This window comes from Arvicanthis niloticus, chromosome 4, assembly GCF_011762505.2.
Source record: "Arvicanthis niloticus isolate mArvNil1 chromosome 4, mArvNil1.pat.X, whole genome shotgun sequence".
Classification (NCBI taxonomy): Eukaryota; Metazoa; Chordata; class Mammalia; order Rodentia; family Muridae; genus Arvicanthis; species Arvicanthis niloticus.
This window is the reverse complement of record NC_047661.1, coordinates 84,674,834-84,699,560: the sequence shown is the minus strand read 5'-3', so window position 1 is coordinate 84,699,560 and position 24,727 is coordinate 84,674,834. Positions and strand designations below refer to the sequence as shown.

Below are 24,727 nucleotides of genomic sequence, written 5' to 3'. Positions count from 1 at the left end.
CTGCCAGCGCTACATAGTGAGACTGCCGATGAATGAGTGAGTGAATAAGGCTGTGGATAAAGGCAGTTGCTAGGAGCACCTTTGGGGTTCCTACTGTTACAGTTTAGCTCAAATTTCTAAAATTTCTCATTCTAGTCAAATACTTGGTTTCCTTTAATGAATTGTATATTTTAGGTTCAGTTTGCAGGGAAAACTTTTGTCTATAGTTCTTTAGTTTATGTATTTTTAAAACACAGAAAACTAATTTAGGATTTATTTGCTTTGTAGAGACAAGCAAATCATGTTACTTTGTAAACTAGTGCTGTGGAAGGAAGAGTGAAGGAAAAAAGTTTAGAATTTGAATTATAACATTAAGAGTCAAGGTTGACTTAAAACTTAACTAGAGTGTGGTTTCTGTCATTTGTCAGCAGTCTGAGCCAAAGTCAGATGCTATCTGTTGCTTGTTGGGAGCACAGGACAAGAGATCTCCATAAAGACAGTTTACTTGAAAGATACAGTGTTTCCTTACTTGGCACTGATATGTTAGCAGTAACTCCCTTTAGAAGGAAGATAGTAGCTCCAGTTACTCTTACTGATAATTTATATGTATGTGCTTGTTGTATAAGCTGTTTTGTTTTTATAGATGTGCTTCTATGTAGGAATAGTCACACCCCATGTGTGTGAAAAATGACTTTGAAAGTTAGATGTATTAACCATTTTAAGGAACAGAGGCCAAATATTTTGTTGTTGGAGAATTCCCCCAAGAAAATTGATCATCTCTGAATTCTTTCCCTAATTCCTGTTCCCCTAGAAAATTCGGAGGCATTTAAACAAGCTTACTGTTTGCTATATTGTGACTACCTCATGAGAGATACATACTTGAATTAGAGTACTGTTGAGTTCACATGATTGCAATCCCCTGAGAGGCCTGGATAAGGACAGAACAGTGTTTGTGCCGGAAGCAGTATGCTCTTGTGTGTAACCATCAGTGCTGTTCTCAAGTGAAAGAGAGAACCACCTAATACATATGTAGGATCCCTACACAAGTTTGTCAAGCAAAAACACACCAGATCTTGCCTGTTTCCTGTCTCTATGATAACAGGTAGTTATTTTTCTAGTCCTCCTCTTAGCGTTCCTCTTTCTCCACTGAATGTTCCTCAGTAAATTTCATATACTGCTGTGGGTTCAATTGCTATGGTTTTTCAAGGCTCTTTCAAAGTTGAGTTTTAAAAGTAGCTATCAAATTCTGTTACATGCTTTTCCTACAGGAATCTCAAATTTCTCCAAGCAATGAACCTGCTTCAGTTGCAGGTGCCCTATCAGCCACTTTTTTGCTCAAACTAGATAGCTAGAAGTTGCGTTTGCCTTTCTTCTTTCTCGCTTAACAATCATCTCTCATCAGTTAGAGACGTGAACCTTCACAAGAGCACAGTCCCCTTCTCAGTCTAATGCTGCTGTATCTGCTTCAGGTCTCACTGTACTGCCGATGTGGCTTCCTAATTCCTTTACTGCTGATCTGTCCTTACATCAGTCCATGTTATGTAAATATAAATGTAAGCATAATAACATGAAGAAAAATCACCAGATCAGGGCTGGAGAGATGCTCAGAGGTTAAAAGTACTGGCTGCTCTTGCAGATGACCCAGGTTCGATTCACATACCTTCATGGTGACTTACAAATATCTGTGACTCCAGTTTCAGGGGATCTGGTGTTCTCTTCTGGCCTCTGTGGGCACCAGGCACACATTTGGTACACAGGCATGCAAGCTAGCAGAACACCCATGAGTTTAACACAAACAAACAACTGTTTTCTATTTGAGTAACTAGGTAAAATGTAAACTATAATAGGACATCTGCCTTGCACAACAAGTCTGTGCTCAGCTTCACATTCCATAACTTTTTTGTGTGGTAGGATTTCACTATGTAACCCTGGCTGACATAAAGTTCACTATATAGAGCAGGCTGGCCTCAAACTCACAGATATCTACACTTGAATGCTGGGGTTAAAGTTGTGAACTACCTCACCAGCTATGGTTTGGTTTTTTGTTGTTGTTTTGTTTTTAGCCCTATATTGAAAAACATGAAGAATATCACTAAGGTATTTTTTAGATTTTTCTACCAACGTATAAAGTTTTTGAGGTGTCTAGTGGATGCCTGCTGTTTGACCAAGAGGCAGCCCTATTCCTATTACTGTGTAAGCCCTGAGACTGCAGCAGCATATTTTCTTTTTTCCCATGTTATGTTCTTTGCTTTATCTCATGTAGTTCAATATCCATGCTTGGTAGTCGTTTTGATACATTTCTAAGAAGTGTATTTTCAAGTGAATTGCTCTTGACAGTACTTGGAATTTAATCATGCTGAGAAAAACCAGTGTCTGCCTAGAACATGCACCTTTACCAGAAGACTAGGTACAGTGACAATTACCCATCAACTCCGTGGTTAGTCATTGAGCGAGAGCTTGGCTTACTATTGGTCCCAAATTCAAGTGATCCCTCTGAAGATTTCTGGAATTCTCAGCCTAGCTCCCTTTCCTCTGATGTATTTCCAAAGCTGCTTAAATTTTCTGTCTGTAGCACAGCCTGAAAAGTATCTTCAGATAGAAAGTCAAAGAGTTGTATGTCTTTCTTATCTACACGTTTCCTTCCTCAATGTTTATTATCTCTTGTCTAAAATAATTATCTTAACCCCCCACCCCAGTGTTCTAGCCATTTTCTATAGGGTGGAAACATACGTATGTACGTATGTTTGTATGTATGTATGTATGTATGTATGTATGTTATTATGTATGTTACTCCATATTGACCATTGGAAATTATTTTTTGGCTTTTACTTTGTAAAATAAACTTATAATCTGTTTATTTTTTGCAGCTCTTTGGATCTTAGTAGTGCTTACTAATCCTTCCTGATACATGTTAACAGTGTCTTTTCGTCTACTATTTATATTCTAAGAATTTCCAATCTGACATTTTATACCATTCAGCTATAAAATAACAATGAATAAAGTATTACAGAAGTGCTATATGTTTTGGGCAAGTGAACTAGCATGTCGATTATATTAAAACTCATGTGTATCTCCAGATTTTAGCTTTGCAAACAATTAGAGTCATGGTTGTAGTTTTAAGACTATGTTGATTTTAGTGCCCTGTTTTCTGATCACTCTTCAAAGTAACATGTACAGGCTTAACAGTGATACCTGATCCATCTTCAGTAAATTAAAGTAGTCTGGGACTAGTCTTATATAGCTGTTATTGAAAACTATGATTTTTGCCCATAGCCTCTGTTTTGGCTAGATAATGTCAATGGAAAAAATTAAAAAGCAAAACCCTGTATTTGATGCTACATTCTTAATTTGTTTTATACCTTTGTGAATTTTTATTTTTTGTTTTTCAGGTTGTTAATATCTAAACAGAGCACATCATGCGTGAGTACAAGCTAGTGGTCCTTGGTTCAGGAGGCGTGGGGAAGTCTGCTCTGGTAAGTTAGCCACCCAGCTATAACTAATCAGTATTAACTAACACATAGGATGTGGACATTAGCTTGTCTTCATGCTTCTAGTCAGTCAGGAAAAATGAGGCATTGTTCTTTATAACCCTGCTCTTTGTGGCCAAAGATGTACAGCTTTAGACTGGCAAGTCATTTTTACACTCTTGGATGCTAGCTACTTACTGGCCACCAGTATTTATGATTCAAAATGGAATGTAATTTTTACTGTCAGGAAAATGTATATTCCATTGGGGGAAAGTGTTATAAATTGTCTCAGAGTAGATTCTCCTTTACCTGACTCCAAGCTTACATGGAATGAAAGTTACTTTTTGCATATATGAGGTACCATGCCAGCCTCTGGGATCACAGCAGCAGATAAAAAGTCTCTCATGGAGCTCACAATATAGCAGAAAAGTAGATGTAATAATATACAATCAAAGAGCTACTTGATACTCTGAAAGAAAAATTCAGACTTTTAAAGGAGAGACTGGCAAGTGGCCCTTAGCTTTGACAACTGCAGGAAAGGCCAGAATAGCTAGGCATGAGTAAGTGGGAGGAAAGTGAGATGACAGGAAGGTGGGGGTTCATGTGACTTAAACATGCCTATGTAGGGTTTCTTGGGGTGCTGGGAAGCAGGTGAGTTAGCCATATGTTTCATTTAACAAGTAGACTTAACCTCTGTCATTTAGAAGAGTGGGAGAAAGTTGGGAGCTAGTTAAGTCCACTAGATTGGTTAGGTGCTTGATTAGGGGCATGCTAGTGAAGAAGAGACATGTAGATGCTTGAAGATTAAACAGGAGGAGACCTGAAACTGACTGCTGGACTGAGGAGTGGGGTGTAAGAGTGAAGAAATAAAAATGCAAAGTCTGATACTTAAAATATACTCAAGTTGCTAAAGTAAAATACATCAAATACACAAATGAATCTTTTAAGAGTTTAAAAGGGACTTGTGATACGATATTAATTTCCATCAATGTCGATCATATTTAATTTCATGAGAGTTCCATTACTGTTAGCCTGTTAGGGATATAAATTAACATTTCTGTGGAAATGAGTTTTTAAATACATGTAATTTGGGGGAGGGGAAGAAAGGGTCTCAGTGTTAGCCCAGGCTGGCTTTGAACTTGATAATCCTCCTGCCTCAGTTCCCCAAGTGCTAGAATTACAAATGTGTACCACAACACTTGGATTTATATATAGCTTTCAGTCCAGCAATTTCTCTCTGGACTTTTTTTTAAAGATTTATTTATTTATTTATGTATGTATGTATATGGGTGTTTTGTATGTACTGACCTATGATATCTAAGATGGAGGATGTATAGGGAAGAAAGGTACTATTTAGGCTACCATTTATGTTTGTTTTTTCAAAAAGCTGTAGGTATCAGGCTTTGAGAGATGACTGAACACTTAAAAGAAAACACTGTTCTTGAAGGGAACTTAAGTTCAGTTGTCAGAACCCCAATTAACTAGCTCCTACTCAGCCCCACAGGGACCTGTGCCCTTCTGGCCACTGTGGGCTCGTACTCATTAACAAAATACATACAAATAAGATTGAAATGTCTTTTAAAAAGTTAGAAATGCTGAGAAGAAGGAACTATGAAATACATGGACTGTTGTTGTAAATAGGTTGGGTAGATGGAAACAAGAATGGTAATAGGATAAAGAAATAAATTAAATTCCAGAGGTGCAAACAGAATTGTCCAGGGAGAGAATAGGAGAGAAGAGCCCAGAACTGAGTCCTGAATAGGTGTCAACTGTTAGAGGATAGATAGCTAGATTGAAATATCCAACATAGAGGAAGGTCTCTTGTACTATGTTTGAATACATACATAGGAGTGATAGAGCAGGACACTCAGTGTCTTCTAGTCTCTGCACACAGTTTTAAGACACAGTACCATGGTGGAATGTTTGCCTAGCATGTCTGGGGTCCTGGGTTGTATCCTCAAAACAGAGGAATGAAAAGAGGGAGACTATGATTAAAAATTTTACCATGATTATATACTGAAGTTCCTTTAAATAATTTAAGTGTAGATGACCTTAATCTGCATATTTGCCTTTGTTTATAGACAGGGATATTCAAGACACTTTTAAAACTGCCTAGGATGTATTTCAGAATTATTATCTGTACTTGCCATTTAGTGAATGATAAATGTTCTTTGTAGTATACATTCAGATATGTTCATTCAGTATACTACAGATGAAAGTATGTCATTCTCCCTAATCTGGATGTCCCAAGGCTCTCAGTTGATTCCTGAAACTATGGGTTATACTGAATTCATATCTGAACACTCTACTCAATGATGACTTGGTCAAAGAATAAATAAAGAAAGAAATTAAAACATTTTTAGAATTTAATGAAAATGAAGGCTCGTCATACCAAAACTTATGGGACACAATGAAAGCAGTGCTAAGGGGAAATACTGGGGAGCACATACACTAGCAACTTGACAACACACCTGAAAGCTCTAGAACAAAAAGAAGTAAATACTCCCAAGAGGAGTAGAAGGCAGGAAATAATCAAACTCAGGGCTGAAATCAGCCAAATAGAAACAAAAAGAACTATACAAAGTATGAACAAAACCAGGAGCTGGTTCTTTGAGAAAATCAGCAAGATAGATAAACCCTTAGCCAGACACACCAGAGGGCACAGAGACAGTATCCAAATTAATAAAATTAGAACTGAAAAGGGAGACATAACAACAAAAACTGAGGAAATTTAAAAAATCATCAGATCCTACCACAAAAGCTTATACTCAACAAAAAATTTGGAAAAAGTAAGACTTAAGAATCAGAAAGATGGTGCTGGAGAGATGGCTCAGTGGTTAAGAGCACTGGCTATATTCCAGAGGTAGAGTTCAGTTCCTGGCATGCAGATAAAACACTCATATACAATCAATCAATCAGTCAATCAATCAATAAATCTTAAAAAAAAAAAAAAAGAATCAGATGATATAAGTTCAGCTGGCAAATGAGAAGTATTTCTGGGGTACAAGTGAAACTTAGTATGATTATAATCTAAAATTGAAGCAAACAGATATTCAGTAACATTAAATTCCCTTAATTCTTTCTTACAGTTTAAAGGATATAAACATTTAGAACTTTTGTTTCTTTCCTTTTAGAGAGGAAGTTACATATTTTTTAACGAGCTATATAATCTTGCTGTCTATATCCCTATATTTTAAAATGTAATGTAATCATGCATGGTTAAGCAGTGTAATAGCACTATTGACAAGTTTTTCATATGACCATCTCTTTTTGTAATAAATGTGTTCTTAGTTTATGTATGCTTTCTTACTGGTTATAATACTGATGATTTATATTTGTTTTTATGCAGAATTTCAACACAATTCCATTTACACTTTTTTTTGAAATAATTTTTTATTGGATATTTTATTTACATTTCAGATGTGATCCCCTTTCCCCATTTCCCCCACCCAGAAACCCCCTATCCCATTCCCCTCCTCCTGCTTCTATGATGATGTGCCCCCACCCACCCACTCCCACCTTCCCATCCACAAATTCCCCCACACTGGGGCATCCAGCTTTCATGAGACCAAGGACTTCCTCTCCCACCCGACAAGGCCATCTTCCCCTACATAGGCAGCTGGAGCCATGGGTTCCTCCCTATGTGCTCCCAGGCTGGTGGTTTAGACCCTGGGAGCTCTGGTTGGCTGGTATTGTTGCTCTCCCCAAGGGGCCACAAACCCCTTCAGCTCCTTCAGTCTTCTCTCTAACTTCTCCATTGGGAACCCCATGATCGGTTCAATGGTTGGCTGTGAACATTCACCTCTGTATATGTCAGACTCTGGCAGACCTCTAAGGAGACAGCTACATCAGGCTCCTGTCAGCATGCACTTCCTTACAATTTTTAATGTTAAATAACACTTAAGAACATTTGATTTTTCTTTCAAGTCTTTAACCTCGATTTGTTTGTTTTGTCCTCTCAGACAGTTCAATTTGTTCAGGGAATTTTTGTTGAAAAATATGACCCAACGATAGAAGATTCCTACAGAAAGGTAAAATGCAAAACAATGTGTGCATGTGGGAGTAACCCTTAAAACTTTCAAACTTGGTCATGGAATTGCTTTTTTAAATAGTTTTGAGAAATAATAGAAATGTGCCTGTGCTTGTTTTAGACGTTTCACCTGGATAAAGCATGCCTCACTGGATACTGCTCCCGAAAGGGAGCACTCCATGTGCTGCTGCTGCGGCTGCTGTGTACATTTTCCCAGTGGGAAGTTTAGGAAAATATTATAAGTGAATAATAGGCATATTCTTAACTCCTGCTTGTTAACAAAACCTACTATTATGATTGAAATTATTCATGATTTTTTTTTATTTGGTTTATAGAAAATGTAAGGAATATTTACTTTTAGACTATCAAAAGTATTCAAAAACTGTGTAATGGTATATGGGAGTACCTGTTATGTTTCTCAGAATCTGAGGGACGTACAATAGTAAAAGTAACTGCAATACAAACTGTGTGTTATTGTAGCTTCATTGATGTGACAAATTTCCACTCTGCTGCAGGGTATTGATAAGAGAGAGAAGAAAGCCGTATATAGTATAGGCATAGATAATGTGGGAAATCTCTATTTTTCCCTAATTTTGTGGTGAATTCAAAATTATCTTAAAGAAGTGAAGTTGGATCAGGCATGGTGGTACATACATTTAATCCCAGCTCCTAGGAAACAGGCAGGGAGAGCTCTACAAGTTCAGGGACAACCTAGTATACAAAGACACTATCTTTATTAGGAGGGAGGGAGGGAGGGAAAGAAAGGAAGGAAAAAGAAAGGGAGAAAGGAAAGAAAGGAAGGAATTAATTTAGGGAAAGACTAAAATGTATTTTTAAAAGAAGCAAAATAGTTGATCTTGACAAAAATATGTTCTATTATAAGACTAGGTAGAACTATGAAAAGTTTTCATGATTTTATTTTCTTAAGTATCCAGGGTTAGGGTAGTATAACAAAATATCATAAAAGAGCCAGAGTTACCCCTTCTCCCAAAGATTAAGCCCACATCTCACCAGAGAGATGTGGCTGGTCTCTGCTGCTTTGTGGGTTCCTTTTTTCCCACCCTTTATTTTATCCCCCAGTTTTACCCCTTAACACTGGATAGGAGAGAAATAAGAATAGAGGAGAAAGAAGAGACAGTGGGAGGAGGGAGGGAGAAATCCCTGATTTCTTTCCATTTGTTTCCTCTTTGACCACAGTTGCTAACAAACTGCAACCAGCTCCTTAAACGACCAACAACCACCAACATCGCTTCTTGGGGCCCTAGCATTTATGTATCCTCTGAAAAGTTACCAGAATTTTAAATATCACACAATTTCAGAAACTAACTGCAGCCGGCAAAAGCATGCCTCTGCTAGAGCATGAGGCAAATCATGGTCAGCTGCTATGAACAGTCCAAAGCAGCCCCACATCCCTGCACCTGGGATTAAAACTGAACACCCATCCTTATATTTCTGTGGGTTTTTTTGTTTTGTTTTGTTTTGTTTTGTTTTGTTTTGTTTTGTTTTGTTTGTTTTTTAAGAAACCAAAATTCTAGAATTGTCAATACAGAGAGGAAAGGATTGCTTTGTTGGTTATCTGTTTCTTTGATAGCACTGTAATTTTCGTTGAATTAAGCTTTTTCGGATGTACTGGCAGAATGATCTCATTCTCTTCCAAATTAACACAATTGAGCTGTAAATACTATGAAACTGCAGGCCTGTTAACTGTTTGCCCCACTCAGGGTGGGTGATGAGCTTGTGACCCCCAGAGACACTCCTCTCAACACTGGCAGGGAGGCCAGGGTCAAAAGAGCCTGGAGAGTGATGGATTTATTTTTAGGAGAAGGTGTCGCTCTACTGAAATTTCTTCCAAATAAATTGCTAGTTAAGAGTCTAACTATAAAGCAAGAGTTGTCCCTAGGCATGCTGAAGGAGTGATTTTTCTCAGTCCCTTCTATAAAAATAATCCACAGAGTTGATAATTGATAACTTTCTTTAGGCCAGTCTTCTTTTAGAGACTGGGGAAATAGAATTGGTATGTTTATATTTTACTTTTTACAGTTTTTTTTTCCTAAAAAGCCCCTTAAACTCTTAAGAAATGTGTACATTCTTAAGAAATAAATAGCTCATTGTTGTTTAACATTTTTGAGTTCTTGTTGCAGATTTTGTGAATATTTTAGCAAAATTTTAACAACTTGTATATATTAAATTGAGAACGTTTCTATTCCTCGAAATATTTTTGCATACATTTTGACCCATTTAGGATGGTAGAGTGAAATCTGACCTTTTGTTGGAAATAGTGTCTTTCAATGTCACCCCACAGTACCATAAAGAACTCTTCCTGCTTCAGCCTCCCCAGTGCTGAGATTATGGGTAAACCTACACGCAGCTTGGGCTCTTTAATTCTGTTTCCCATGAAGATTTTTGTGTGTGTGTGTGTGTGTGTGTGTGTGTGTGTGTGTGTGTGTGTGTGATTTTATCTTCATCAAAAATATCATCTTCATGTTTTTCTGTTAGTTTTTTTTTCTGTTAGAACTGTATGTACCGTTTTTCTTAAATTACAAAACCTGCTCTTTTGCCTTCCAATAAGAACAAATGAGTGTCATTATAGCAGAGAATATCCATACACAACTTTAATCATCTTGGCCTTTGGAATACTGCTAGTGTGCTTGAAAGCCCCTGTTCTTTATTGTGGTACCAAGTAGAACAATACTCAGTAGTTGTTAATAAGTGCTTTGAAGGGGTAAAGGGAAAACATTGATGTTGCTTTTTCATTTTTTTCTTCTTTGGTCTCTCACAGCAAGTTGAAGTGGATTGCCAACAGTGTATGCTGGAGATCCTGGACACTGCAGGAACAGTAAGGATTCCTTTCTTCTCCTTTAACAGGTTTTAGTCAGTGAGGATGATTTCTTATCTAAATAATTCTCCGTGTAAAGTAATTACTCTGATTTTTGTAATTCTTTAAGTATAATCCTTTATATATTTTCTTTATAAAATTGTTTTGTGATATGCTTGAGGCGCACATATTATAATTGAGTTATGTATTCTATTCACCTGAAGAATCTAAAGGGTCTTTTTGGGGGAAGGAGGTGGGATGACAGTCTTATATTGAACTAAGATATATGCTATGAGTACTTTTTGTTAAGGTATTTAAGTTCAGAATCATAGTTAAGATAGGTATCCCCTGCCTAGTCCCACTCTCCTTAGCCCTCTAGTTAACTGATTGCTCTAGCTTCTCAAACACTGTGGTTCTCCTTGGGCCCTGGATATTTATTGATCTCTGCCTGGGACATGTTATAAGAACACATGATAACTTCATCCTCCTTGCTCTCCTGTTACCTATAAGTACCTTCCCCTTCTATTCCACATCCCAGCCCACAACCCCAAAAAACAGAAAAAGAAAAATTCTTTTTCTCTGTAATGTTACATTTTATTTTTGTTTATCTTTGTGTACATTCCTTGAGAAACTTTTGTGTTGACCAACATACCTCCTGCTGAAACAGTTGTTGATAAGTCTTGTAGAATGTCCTTAGGAAGGAGGTTGGGATTCTCAATAAGAACCATAACTGACTGTAGAAGTACAGTATTTACACTGTTGATTAATAAGTAGCAGAGACCTAATCTCAAGAGAACATGGAAAGCATACTAGTGCTAGAATTTCTAATAAAGTCTATAATTAGCCTGGCAGTGGTGGCACACGCCTTTAATCCCAGCACTTGGGAGGCAGAGGCAGCCAGATTTCTGACTTCGAGGCCAGCCTGGTCTACAGAGTGAGTTCCAGGAAAGCCAGGCTTACACAGAGAAACCCTGTCTTGAAAAAAAAAAAAAAAAAGAAAGAAAGAAAAAGAAAGAAAGAAAGTCTATAATTGAAAAATCCAGAAAAAATGTATGAAAGACTAAACTTGAAGGATGGGATATGGATGAGTGTTAGCTCAGCTGACATCTTGCAGTAACAGATCGAGTGCAGCAGCCAGGCTGGAATATCTAGAACTACTTTGGATATAGTAATCAGAATGGAGGTGGTGACAATGGGAAACGGCAAGTCAAAGAAAGAAAGTTTATAAAGCTTTGTGGGTTTGTATGTTTAGTAATAAAGAGGGCACAAAAAGAATGCATTTTTAATATTCTGCTATATATGCCTTCTTAATACTATATACAAAGTTTAAGGACTTTTTAGACATTCTGTATTGTTATCTATGGCTATAACATACAATAATGATTTCTCTAAAGAAGAGAAAGTGAGTTTCAAGGAAACAGAAAACATTTAATCTGGTATGACTGTGACCAAGTTAATGGTTAGTAACTCTTAAAAAAATAGTCACTGTATCTAGTGAGGCTGTGACTGATGTTGACAGTCGTGACTCTGAAGAGAACAATCACTGTGCTGTCCTTGGGTTGTTTCTAAGAATTTGAAATTCAGGGAGCAAGAAAAATACAAAAAAAAAAGCTCTTTTCAAAAGAGTCTGATCTAGGGTTGGTAATGTACCTATTTGTCCTTGCTGGATGAGTATAACTCAGTACTAGATTTGCATCTTGGATTGTTTCTATTTGAGTGGTGATCATATATAAATCTTCCAAACAAAATAAACTCAGCTTTATATAGTAAAGGAATTGCATCAGCAAACATAGACATTCACCTCAGTTTCTAGAAACTAGCATGAAATCTTAGGACAATATGTAATTTAAACGTAGGTCCTTATTTAAGATTGTTCTGTTTAATATTATTACAGCATACATTCAGAATGCATTTATATTTATAATTATTTTTTTTAATTATAGGAGCAATTTACAGCAATGAGGGATTTGTATATGAAAAATGGCCAAGGGTTTGCACTAGTTTATTCAATTACAGCTCAGTCTACATTTAATGACTTACAAGACTTGAGAGAACAGATTTTACGGGTCAAAGACACAGAAGATGTAAGTATTTTTCTCTCTATAAAACATATTGCTATTTCTTTATAGCCAAATAAAAGTGTCTGCTTCTCATCAGTAGAAGGTTTGGAAGGTATCTAGCATACATCAAAAAGAGCCCCTGAAAATAAGTTTCAGCCTTCAAAATGAACCTGTTAGTTATGTGCTGAGCTGTTTAGAGAATGAGCATGTGTGTGGCAGAGTGACACTTGTTTTACCATGCGGATAAAAAGTACAGTAGAGATGAGGAGTCAGAAACGTCACAGAAGAAGGAAGGTGTGGGGCTCAAGCTTTCATTTCCAGAGAGCCATAAGATGGGTGTTACTGTTTCTGAAATTCTTTGCATACATGTTCTATGGGTTGCTTTGCTGTTTTAACACAGTATCTTGCTATATAACCTAGGCAGGCCTTAGGACTTAACCTTTCTGTCTCCACCTTCTAAGTGCTGGGATTATAGGCACATGTTCCCTTTGTTGTTATTCTTACCTTTGTAAAATAATAATAATAATAATAATAATAATAATAATAATAATAATAATAATAAAAAATATGTTTTTATATGTTTGCATCAACTTGAGGTTATGGGAAAATTCCTTTTGGATTATATAAATTAAGATAGAAAATTTCAGTTACACCTTCCTGGTTGTGTGTGTGTGTGTGTGTGTGTGTGTGCGCGCACACGTGCGCGCATGCGTGTTTTCTAATGGGAGCATATTCAGCTACTCAGGACCTTAGCCTTAATAACATTGTTGGAGGAGGAATTTGTGCCATATGACTCCATGAGTGCCTTGAATGAATAGTTGTCCTCCTTTCTTTGGATTGATTTACCCAGTGAGTTCTGTTTTCATTGAGTTACATACATGTCAGTGAGTTCTGATAATGTTAATCTCCTTTATTCCATCAATAAAAGAAAAAAGATGGAGTTGAAGATGCCTAGACAGTTTAATGTAACCTGTTTTGGGTAAAAGGTTCACCAGGTCCCTAACATTCTTTCTTTTGTGTAGTACCATTGCCTTACAACCTCCTGGCTTTGTTCTCTGAACTTTTAGCTGAGAAACATAACAGTTTGTTAGCTGTATGTTTTATTGGGAATAGGATGTTGTGTTAAAGATAGTCAAACATCTGTGGTATGGAGTAAAAGGAAAGACTCAGCTTCTTATATGTATTCCACTTGACAAGGGGTGCCCAGGGAGGTGAAAAGAGGACGTTAGATTCCCTGGAGCTGGAGTTACAGGTGATTGTGAGCCATCTGATGGGAGTGTTGGAAACTGAACTCAGGTCCTCTGAAAGAGCAGCAAGTGCTCTTGGCCAGGCTCCAACCCCTGTTTTTATTCTTAATTCTCCTTAATATCTCACCTAAAGAGCCTTCGAGTCTAATGCTAAACATAGAAGTAGCAGCTGCTGATAGTCTTTTGTCTTGTCACCATGTTTGGCATGTATTAGACCTGGAGATGAAGCACTTAAATCACTTAGGGCAGGTGAGCACACTGTTGGCTCCATGGCAGGGAGTCCCATTCCCTTCCGTCTTCTACTTGAGATTAAGCTCTTTGTAGTGATCACATGAGAATTTTAGGATCATTAAGGGATGGAGAGATGGTTCAGTAGTTAGCACTTGCTGCTCTCCCAAAGGACCAGGGTTCAATCCTCAGCACCCACATGGCAGCTCACAGCCCTCTGTAGCTCCTTTGACCTCCCCAGGCACCACACATGAATAACATTCATGTGCATAACATTCACACACTATATTAAGAAAAAATGGAATCATAGTCTTTAAAATATTTTGGTGTGTGACTCTAGTAGGAGTTCTTCACTGTTGTTGGCCCCTCTTTCCCCCTCCATTCGCCTCCTTCCTGAGCAACCACAGCACACAGCACCTTTCATCACGTAGTGAGGCATACACTTGTAAGCTGCTGGGCTTCAGTTAGTAGCAGGTAATTACTCATTTGTCATGAGAGGGTAAGTCATGAATATGTCTTTCATTTGATGGTTTTTCCTTCCTGCAGGTTCCAATGATTTTGGTTGGCAATAAATGTGACCTGGAAGATGAGCGGGTAGTTGGCAAAGAACAAGGCCAGAATTTAGCAAGACAGTGGTGTAACTGTGCCTTTTTAGAATCTTCTGCAAAGTCAAAGATCAACGTTAACGAGGTAACCTGAAACCACTGGACAGTATGAACAAGTGCCTTTTATTTTCAAAAAAAGATAACAACCTCAGTTTTATCACCGTGTAGAAGATGGTAATTTCTAGACACTGTGTTCCTTGTGTTCCATGACATCATTCTCTTAGAGTTGCAGTGTAGACACCTAATGTTACCTTATTCCACAGGCTGCATATAAAATCTTGCTAAGACTTTTAAGTGATATGCTAAAACTAGCATGTGAAACTTGACCCAACACCTTTTATTATAAGTTACCTATCCAGATGAATATAAGTAGGTGGTAAAGTCCAATAGAAAAGTACAAAAAATTAAAAGTTGCCATTATAATGAGCCTTTGTTATAAAATGCCATCATAGAATCTGATTGTTGATTCTTGCTCACTTTCGATGCATGCCTAAGTGTGGGGTCTTTGTGTAAATGGACATGTAAATCAGACCACTTGGTCCTTTCAGGCTGGTAGTCTGGATGCACATGGCTAATTTAAGCACTTCGCTATTTTAAGATCCTAACTGTGCTCCAGAAGGCTTTGCAAATAGGCTGTGTGCCTCATTTTAAAGAGACAATAGTTGACCAAGCTCCTAAAAATTTAGTTCATTTCCCAAATTGCTACCACCAATCAGGTGAACCCAGGAGAGTCCTTTTGCTTTTGGAACTTTATCAAAAGCATTTGCAATAAATGGGGCAGAAAGACAAAGTAAGCCCCTGTCCTCTTCTCTGGCTGATGCACTTACTATTATAGCATTGCAGGTACCTGAGCACAGGTGAGAGTAAGAGAGGGCTTGCTCACCAAAGCTGGGATTGTACTTCTGTTCCTCTCTGGCCTCTGGTCTTGTAAGTCACTTTTCCAGACTGTACTTGTAGAATACTATTTTAAACACCTGGAAAGGGGAAAAATTCAGCTTACTACACATTCTGTTTCTTATACATAATCAAGAATGCTAAAGCTTGATTTTTTTTTTTTAGGTGAAACCGCTTTTAATAAATACAAAATTTTTTAATTCCACTTATCTGGCAAACACATTGAGTACCTGTTGTATGCCTAGCTCTTTATTCTGTATCCAAGTGCCAGTCATCCAGACAGAATTATTTCAGCTCTTAAGAGGTTTACATCCTAGTTAGGGAACCAGTCCTACTGAGTGCTGCTATACAGTTAATTGTTATTCACTGCCAGGTCAATGAGAAGTTGACAGCTGTCACTCATTCTCCCTTGTTATAGAATTAGAATTTCCTAGAGGTTTTTTTTTTTTTTAAATAGATGGCTGTAATAAAATTTTAATGTTTAATATAGTATTTTTTTTTTGAAAAAAAAAAAAAATGAGTGAGCAAGAAAAGAACCCAGATATGGTGGTACACACTTGTAATCCCAACAGTCTGGAGGCCAACGCTGGACAGTGAGTTCTAGGCCAGCCTGCGCTATATATCACAAGACCCTAACTAAAGTGAGCTAACAATATATTAATGAAGACTACATTACAGTTGGTGAATGCCCCTGGGTCATAGAGTTGTAGTGCAGTGTCACCTTATGAAACATGGTTGGCCTTTGGAATCTGATTCCTTACGGTGTCTGTCATCCTCACTGCTCTCCACCTTCCAAGTTCATCAAATGTACAGGGCTGAGTTGGACCAGAGTCCATCACACAAGACCTCTCCCTGTAGGAGCCAGAGTTTAGTAGGGAGAAAGTAAGTATTCCTCTTCTTTTATCTTTAATGTGGAAACCTACACAGGCTATTAGACCTCCCAGGTTGCAGTTTCTAATGCAGCAGAATTGACTTATTCACAGTAGTCTTGTTCAAGCTTTACATAGTGGTTTAAAAAACAATATAAAATGCCATAATAGTCATCATAATAGTCTCTACTTCTTTGAGAAACCACACAGACTACATGGTAGAAATGAGAGTATAATTTGAGGTATTTTTTTAAGATCTCACTCTTCATAACCTAATAATTCAGCTGCAGAATTCTTGGATAGTTCATGGGTTTTCAGACAGCTCAAGCTGCTGTTCTAATGCTTGTATGGTTTCTGAATGCATGAAGATAGGGGAATAATAATTTCACAAGATTTAGCTCTTGACTTTAAATTTGCAAACAGACAAGGACACAGTGCTTGGCCAGAGCCCTCTAATTCTCTCTATTCTACAAGTAGCAATCAGTGCACTGGAAATACCTCAATCTTAGCCCCAAATTTCTTGTTCTTTGCTGAGGCTGGAGTAATGATTGGAATAAAGAAGTCCCAATTAGGAATGGGAGAGGGGTTGAGAAACTCTATTCTGTGTTCCCTCTAGATTTTTCTATAGTTCAGAGAGATGAGGACGAACCTAGGCTGGGAACTTTCAGCATTTCTAACCAAATATTATAGTTCGAACTTGCCCTCATCACTGAATCACCTGCTGCTGTGAGGTAGGCATTGTTTTCCAAAGATGTAATTTAGAATAATACTGCAAACAATTAGTTACCTGTCTTTATGTGTGCCAGAAGCTGGAAGTTGGCTGGTAGGAAGAAACTGAAGTAGGAACTGGGTGTGTGTTTCATTAATTTACTGTTCTGGTTTATCTTTTTGTTACTTTGTATTATAGCTTGCATGTTAAGCCTTGCACAACAATGAGAGCTTTTTCATGATTCATATTAAGTTCTCGAAGGTTTCAGAGTTAGGAAAACAGCTACCAATTTGCTTATAAATGTTATAGTTTTCAACATTTAGAAATACAGTTGTAGAAAGTGGAATGATTTTAGAAAATAAGGATTAGATGGAGGGAACAAAAAGAATATATTTATAGCTTTGTAATGAATCTGTTCTTTTTTATTTTCAACAGTTTAGTCTTATAATCTCTGAGCCATTTCAAAAAGTAACAGATGATTTTAATCTTAAAGAAATGTAGTTTGTTTTTCTCTCTCATCTTTAAAAAGAATACACAGACTAGACTATAGTTCAGTGGTGGAGGATGCACCTGGCATGCACAGGCTGTGGGTTTAGTTCCCCACTACTACAAACAATAATAAAAGAAATAAATGTAATCAATGATGTTAAAATATCTTGCTTTTGAAATTTACTTAAAAGAACCAGAAAAATACTGTTTATTCTTTATTTAGATTGACTGGTTGTTAACATTTTGCCACGTACTTATGGAAACCACATTTCTTTGCTCTGATGTATTTTACTATGTGTATCCTTGGATCAAAGGCATGCCTGGGCTGGAGAGATGGCTCTGTGGTTAAGAGCTCATAAGGCTTTATGAAAGGCCATGAGTTCAGGTCCAGCGCCCATGGCTCACAACTTTCTATACGTCCAGTTGCGGCTGATCCGACATGCTAGACTCCACATGCACCCACACAGATAGATAAATGGAAAGTAAAAAAAATAAATCACTAAAAACTGTTAAGTTCATTCTCTAATAAAACCACATTTATTAAAATCATTTAGCTAAAGATATAACTCAGCTGTTGAGTGTTTGCCTGCATAAGCAAGGCCTAAGTTCTGTCCCCAACACTGCAAAAATAGAAGCAAAATAAGAAAATTTGCCTTCGACACAGTTTGTTTGGCATGTGTTGAAAATATTGCCAGTTCATCCCTATTGTACTCCTTAAAGCCAGTTCTGCAAAACAGGTATTCAGATGAGGATGCTCAGGGCCTTTACCTTCATCCCAGCCCATTATAAATGAGTGCTTGCATTCTTAGCAAAGAACCAGATTTGTTTTAAAACACTGGAATACTTAACATGGTAAAGCTACATATAAACATAAAGATGAATCTCCACAGTTATGACTGTACTCTTTGTCACTTCAAATCAAGGATTAGTGGGTTATTCCTGTCTATAGTATTATTTGCTTTGACCATGTAGGTGCACACTTTTAATCCCAGCACTAAGGAGGTAGAGCAAATGGACCTTGTAAGTTCAAGACCAGTCTGTCTACAGAGTGAGTTTTAGGCCAGCCAGGGCTGCATAGTGAGACCCTGCCTTAAACAACAATCAAAAAACAACAATAATTCCATAGTGGGTGGACGCCATGGACTTGATCTTGGGTTACCTGTCCCAGCCTAAGATGTACATCATCGTCAAATAAAGATTAAATTCTATATACATTTATTAGACTTTATTTTTAGAAAACAAAAAACCCTGAAAGACAAAGACCAAAGAACTATTTTCAGTTTTAAAAGCTAAAAGCAGTTTATGAGGTAGTGTGCATCTATCATCCCAGCACTTGGGAGATGGAGGCAAGAGAAGCAGCAGAGTTCAAGGCCAGCCTGAGTAATAGTTAGTTTGGAACAAACAGCCTGGGCTTGAAATGAGGCCCCACCTCAAACAGATAAGCAAATAAGAGACAGACAAATAGATGCTACAGTATCAAGGACAGAATGCAGTGTGGGTCCCGATAGAAGCCTTGTTATGATAACTGATAAAATTGGAGTTTACATTCAAGATAATACAAAGAAATGTATTGATGCTTAAATATCTTACTGTGATCAGGTTTTTTTTTTTTTTTTTGATTCATTCATTTTATATATGTGAGTACACCGTCGCGCAGACACACCAGAAGAGGGCATCAGATCCCATTACAGATGGCTGTAACAGCATTATGTGGTTGCTGGGAGTTGAACTTTGGACCTCTGCAAGAGCAGTCAGTTCTCTTAACTGCTGAGCCATCTCTCCAGCACTATTATCAGCATTGTATTTAGGTTACCACAAAAGTATATTCAAGAGATAGATGTTTAGCCCTTTAAGGATCCATGTCACTGTCATGTGGTTCAAAAGCAAATGTGTTTGGAGAGAAAGGTAACAACCAGTAAAGTAAAAGCGACAAAGTGCTATTACTTAGATCTAGGAAAACTGAGGGGAATGGAGTGCTTTGCTGTTATTGCTCTAATGTTGGTGCAATAATTTTAATTATAATTTTAAGTGCTCACTACTTGATTTTTTAAATTGACTATTAACTGTCTGAGAGCAGGTACATATCCTTAGTCATGAATAACTAAGTCCTGCTTTACTCTGAGTTAGCTTGGGAAGCTAAGAAACTTGACTTCAGAAGATAACAGTAAAGCATAGATCTAATGGCAGAATAATGCTTAGTATTTTCAAAATCATTCTGTGGAACAAACAGTCAGTATCTTTTATTGTTGTTTTTACCTAGATATTTTATGACCTGGTCAGACAGATAAATAGGAAAACACCAGTGGAAAAGAAGAAGCCTAAAAAGAAATCATGTCTGCTGCTCTAGACCTGAAGTCAGCAGCAGCTCTGAGCCAGGTGAGATGCTTAAGCAAAACTGACGCCATCCTCATCTCCCCTGTACCCACTCTCTGTATTTCTAAGTTTCTACAGCTGTACATGTGCAGTTGTAGAGATACCTGTGTCTGTTGGATGGTTTGTCTCCTCCCCAGGAGAGTCTAAGCTCAGAGTGAGGACCACGTGTGATTTGCTCACCACCATATTGCCAACACCTGCCACAGAGTGGGTATTTGACAAAGAGTGCTAGAGGCTGGGAAGAGCATTTACCCAGTATCGCTGTCTGTTCTCTCCTCTGTGAACTTAGCATAAGCAAAAACATACTGCGTATGTCTGCCATCTTTCACCCAGAGATATGTTTTTTTAGAAGTATCCATGTTTGTTTTTATTTTTATATATATATAATCAGTGGTTTATTTTTAATTTATTTTTATTTTATGAGCATTGATTGTTTTTTTTTGTTTGTTTGTTTGGTGGTTGTTGTTGTTGTTGTTGTTGTTTTGCCTGTATGTGTGTCTGTGTAAGGGTGTCAGGTCCCCTGGAATTGGAGTTACAGATAGCTGTGAGCTGCCATGTGGGTGCTGGGAATTGAACCTGGGTCTTCTGGAAGCATAGCCAGTGTTCTTAACCATTTAGCTATCTCTCCAGCCCTAGCTTATTTTATGACAATAGTTAATTATTTGACTAAGGTATTTTGCTGTTGAGGTACTTTTGAGGAGTTAGTATGGATAATACTGAGCCTAGCCTAGCAGCTCACACCTATTATTATACCAGACAGAGAACGAGGTGGGAAGATTAGACGTCTAGTTCAAAGCCAGCATCCCTTACGTAGCAAAGTCAGACCAGTCAGAGCCATATGAGACTCTGACTTTAAACTAAAACAAGCAAAATATATAGTTTGTAGCTGTATGCATAATTTACTCACATGTATGTGTCTAGCAACATAATGGCCAGCTCATATGCTATACATAGGGGTGCTTTAAGTGTTGTACCAGGGACATGCACCAGCAATTCATGACTTCCACATCCTCCCCAAGATTGGTATTTTCAGGTTTTTAAACCTGAGCCATTCTGTCTGATGTGTGGTAGCATATCATTGTAGATCTGTTTGTCAGTTCTTCTCAAGAGTGAGTGACTCTCCAACAAACACTTTGCAAGTCTGCATCAGTAGTAGTTGACTTCAGGTAGCATCTCAGCTTTCATTAAGAAATTCATGTCAGCATTTGTACTGCCAGTCAGGTAAGAATTCCTTTAATTACATATTTAAATCCTCTGATGTTTCTTCTTTGTCAGCTATTAACCCCAAACAAAATGCTTTCATGGGTCAGATGTATGATGTAGTCTGAGGCTAATTATGTGATTGTAACTAAACTTGATGGAATCAGGAGAAGAACATGGACTCTTCTAACTCGAGAGCCAGTGACACTAACTCCTGTCGACCTCAGGGCCCTGTTTAGTAGATTCCTGCTTTCCAAGCTCCCAGTGAGCTGATTTGTACTCCTTAGAGACAGAGATGAATAACTGTCTCTCTTAAAGAAAACAGTTGAGTAACTGCAACCCGTTTTAAGGGAAAAGTAGAACAGAGGAAAAGCATAGAGATTGTCTCAAGTGGTCAGTTTGGAAGGTCAGCTCCTGCCGGAGTGGCTGCTGTTACTGAAGAGCCAAGTGGCTTTTTACTGAAATGGATTGATCAAAATAGTTTAAATCATTAGTTTCCTGAAAATGATTCTTGTTAAGATTTCTGGGGTGTGTGTGTGTGTGTGTGTAAGGAAGGGTGCAAAGACAAAAATGAGGGCTCGAGTTGGTAATGAATGTATTGTTTTACTCTTGTGGAGTTGAATGGCTTATTGACAACATTACCTTGGCAAACATGAGTTTTTACTTTGCATTCTCAGAAAATATTCTCTTAGTTTATATTAAAGGAAAAGATACCACTTGGCCTATTGTGATTTTAAAATTTATTCATGCATAAAGTTTACCTTAGAGAAAAGAAATCTTGCCTAGGTCTGGAAACAAGCCATTCACATTAGTTGCATCAATCTTTAGACTTGTACATAATTCAATTTAAAGTGTAGTTTCCTGAGCTCCTTATAGCTGTGTGATAGTGCCCAATACTAGAGGCCTTAGCAACCAAAACGCCTTGCAGTACGTTGTGATGTGACTTGTAGTTGAAGTGCTGAAGCTCAGTGTGGTGGCACATGCTCAGTGTGGTGGCACATGCCTGCCCTCCCAGCTCAGCAGGGTAAGGCACAAGGATTACTTGAGCCCAGGAATTTGAGAACATCCTGGCCAACATAGCAAGACTAGGGCTGAAAAGTTCTAAGATAACAGAGGTTAGATTTAAATAAAAAAATACAATACTTTAATGAGAGAATTTGAGTGTTGAAGGCAGCTTATATATCTATAGCCTTTAAGTAGAATTGTATTAAAACATGTAAACTTCTTAAATGTCCCAATTTTAAGAACCTCAGAGAAATTAATCATCAGGAGTTTGCCCTCTAAACTAATTGGCTTCTGCTGAGTAGTAGAGCCTGTTGACTCTTCTGCCTTTGAATATGGGCTCTTTCTGGCTGTCTCTTGCCAGCTGGGGCTGGGTTAGAAGTGATAGTCCCTAATATGGTATCAGAAAATGCTGAATTTCCCACAGAGAGTCTATGTAGACAAATGTTGAGCTTTTAAAAATAAGATAATGAGATAAAATACTACTGTCTGCCTCTTTATATAGAGTGTTAGATAAGATGTGAAATACTGAGTGTAATAAAAGCAGGAGCAGACAAAAATTGATTACTTATTGCTGTTGGTAAACTCAGTCTTTTATATTTGACTTTGAACTTTTGAGACAGTTCAGAGTACCTCAAACTGTAATCAAGGTCGGACTTGAACTCCTGACCCTCATGCCACCACACTCAGCTTGTTTTTGAGGATATTTAATGGGAAGGTAAAGTAGTTCTTCTACTGAAGTAGCTTGGTGTACTTCAGCTCCTTAGGAATGTTCAGCGGCTGTCATCACTTGTGTGTTATTCAATAGCTGTTTATTGACTGCCACCTTCTGACACTGGGAGAACTCTATGTGTGTCTATGTCTCTTCAATATTGCAGATCACAGAAATGAAGAACTGTTGCCTAATTGGAAAGTGCCAGCATTCCAGACTTCAAAAACTAAATCTGAAGAGGCTTCTCCTGTTTTATATATTATGTGAAGAATTTAGATCTTTATTGGTTTGCACAAGTTCCCTGGAGACAAAGTTGCTCTGTGTATATCTCCTGGAAATAAGACATAGTATTTCTCCTTTGCAATAGCAGTTATAACAGATGTGAAATAAGATACTTGACTCTAATACAGTTATACAGAAGAGCATGGATGCATTTCAAATGTTAGATGTTACTACTATAATCAAATGATTTCATATTGACGTTTTTATCATGACTTCTCCCTGGCAAGCACTAAAAAGTTGAACCATCATACTTTATATCTGTAATGATATAGATTATGAAATCTCCTCTCAAACTCATTGCAGCAGATAACTTTTTTGAGTCATTGACTTCATTTTATATTTAAAAATTATGAAAATATCATCTGTCATTATATTCTAATTAAAATTGTTTGTGCATAATGCTTTGGAAAAATGGGTCTTTTATAGGGAAAACTGGGATAACTGATTTCTATGGCTTTCAAAGCTAAAATATATAATATACTAAACCAACTCTAATATTGCTTCTTGTGTTTTACTGTCAGATTAAATTACAGCTTTTATGGATGATTAAATTTTAGTACATTTTCATTTGGTTTGTGTCTTTTTGTCATTGTTTATAGATGTACGTCCTGTCCTTTATGACCACACTGTTGAAAGTGCAACAGTAGCTTTTCCTGTCTGCCTGAACTCGGCAGAGCACTCGGCTGCAGACTACACTAACTGATGGTCTCTGTAGGAACAGACCCCGCTCTTCCTGCTCTAGATAGAGTATTCCTACTATACAGTAAGATGCACCATGCGGCATAGAATAGTTTTATATATTCTTTCTTGACCTTAAAGATTGTATCTTATTGAATAAAGTATCCCACTCTGTATTATTTTTATATGTAAAAAGATAAGTTCAATACTGTATCAGGGTTTGGCTTTGACTATTGCAAATCCTGCACAGTTTGTAACTTCATCCAGGGAATCCTTGCCATTGTTAATTTGTCAGTGTGAGTCCACCAATGAAGTGTTAAATGAAATTCCAAACTTGCTCTCTAGTAGATGGAAGAACTTGAGGGAAGTGGTTGCAAGTCAGAACACAAAAGGGGCGTGTGACTAGACTGTGTGAGCAGTGTGGAGGAATGATGTGAAGACGGATACATTAGCATGCTGGCTGTACAGAGGTGCTTTTCTTTTCCTTCCCAGTTGCATTTTACAAAGGTAGGGCTTATGTAGGACATGGACCCAGGGTGATACTGCTGTATGTTCTCCATGAAGAAGGGAAGCAGATGGCCTGTTGGCCAGGTGCATACAGGAGAAGAAAGCAGATTGCAAGCTTAAGAAACCCTGTGCCTTGTCCCCGAAAATCAAGGAGACCAGTCCTAGAAAGTAAATCTTTGCTCAGGGATCTAGATATGGTCTCATTGCAACTAGATGTAAAGGTGTTCATGCCTTGCTGAGATTTGCCAGGTGTGTGGACAGCCCTTCAGTTACTAAGTCAGCTTTCAAATGTAAGATCTGACCAACCTGAAGAAATGTCAAAAAATACTGTTTGAAAAATTGGAAATTGTATTCTTTTGATATTTTAATAAACTTAGCTACTTAACATTTCCCTTCTCTTTATCCAGTTATGCATGTCTGTGACTAAGGGGCAAAACCTTCAACAAAACTAAGATGCAAGTGGAAGGATAGGGTTCATTGTCCCAGCAAGAGAAGCTGGGCTCTTTGTATGTCTTTTAAGTGGGGTCTTGCTATACTACCCAGGCTGGCTTCAAACTTCTGGGTTCAGGTGATCCTCCTGC

General features: G+C 37.7%; 1 protein-coding gene across 1 annotated transcript in view; it reads left to right on the top strand.

The window, feature by feature from the left end:
• Rap1a (RAP1A, member of RAS oncogene family) overlaps nt 1–23,528 on the top strand; it is a 73,223-nt gene extending 49,695 nt beyond the window's left edge. Inside the window, exons 2-8 of the mRNA XM_034501004.1 lie at nt 3,369–3,452; nt 7,409–7,477; nt 10,256–10,312; nt 12,235–12,375; nt 14,373–14,516; nt 19,653–19,768; nt 22,846–23,528. Of these exons, the coding sequence (XP_034356895.1) occupies nt 3,396–3,452; nt 7,409–7,477; nt 10,256–10,312; nt 12,235–12,375; nt 14,373–14,516; nt 19,653–19,739 (555 nt within the window). The 5' untranslated portion in view covers nt 3,369–3,395 and the 3' untranslated portion in view covers nt 19,740–19,768; nt 22,846–23,528. The remainder of the gene's footprint in view (nt 1–3,368; nt 3,453–7,408; nt 7,478–10,255; nt 10,313–12,234; nt 12,376–14,372; nt 14,517–19,652; nt 19,769–22,845) is intronic.
• Nucleotides 23,529–24,727: the final 1,199 nt, after the last annotated feature.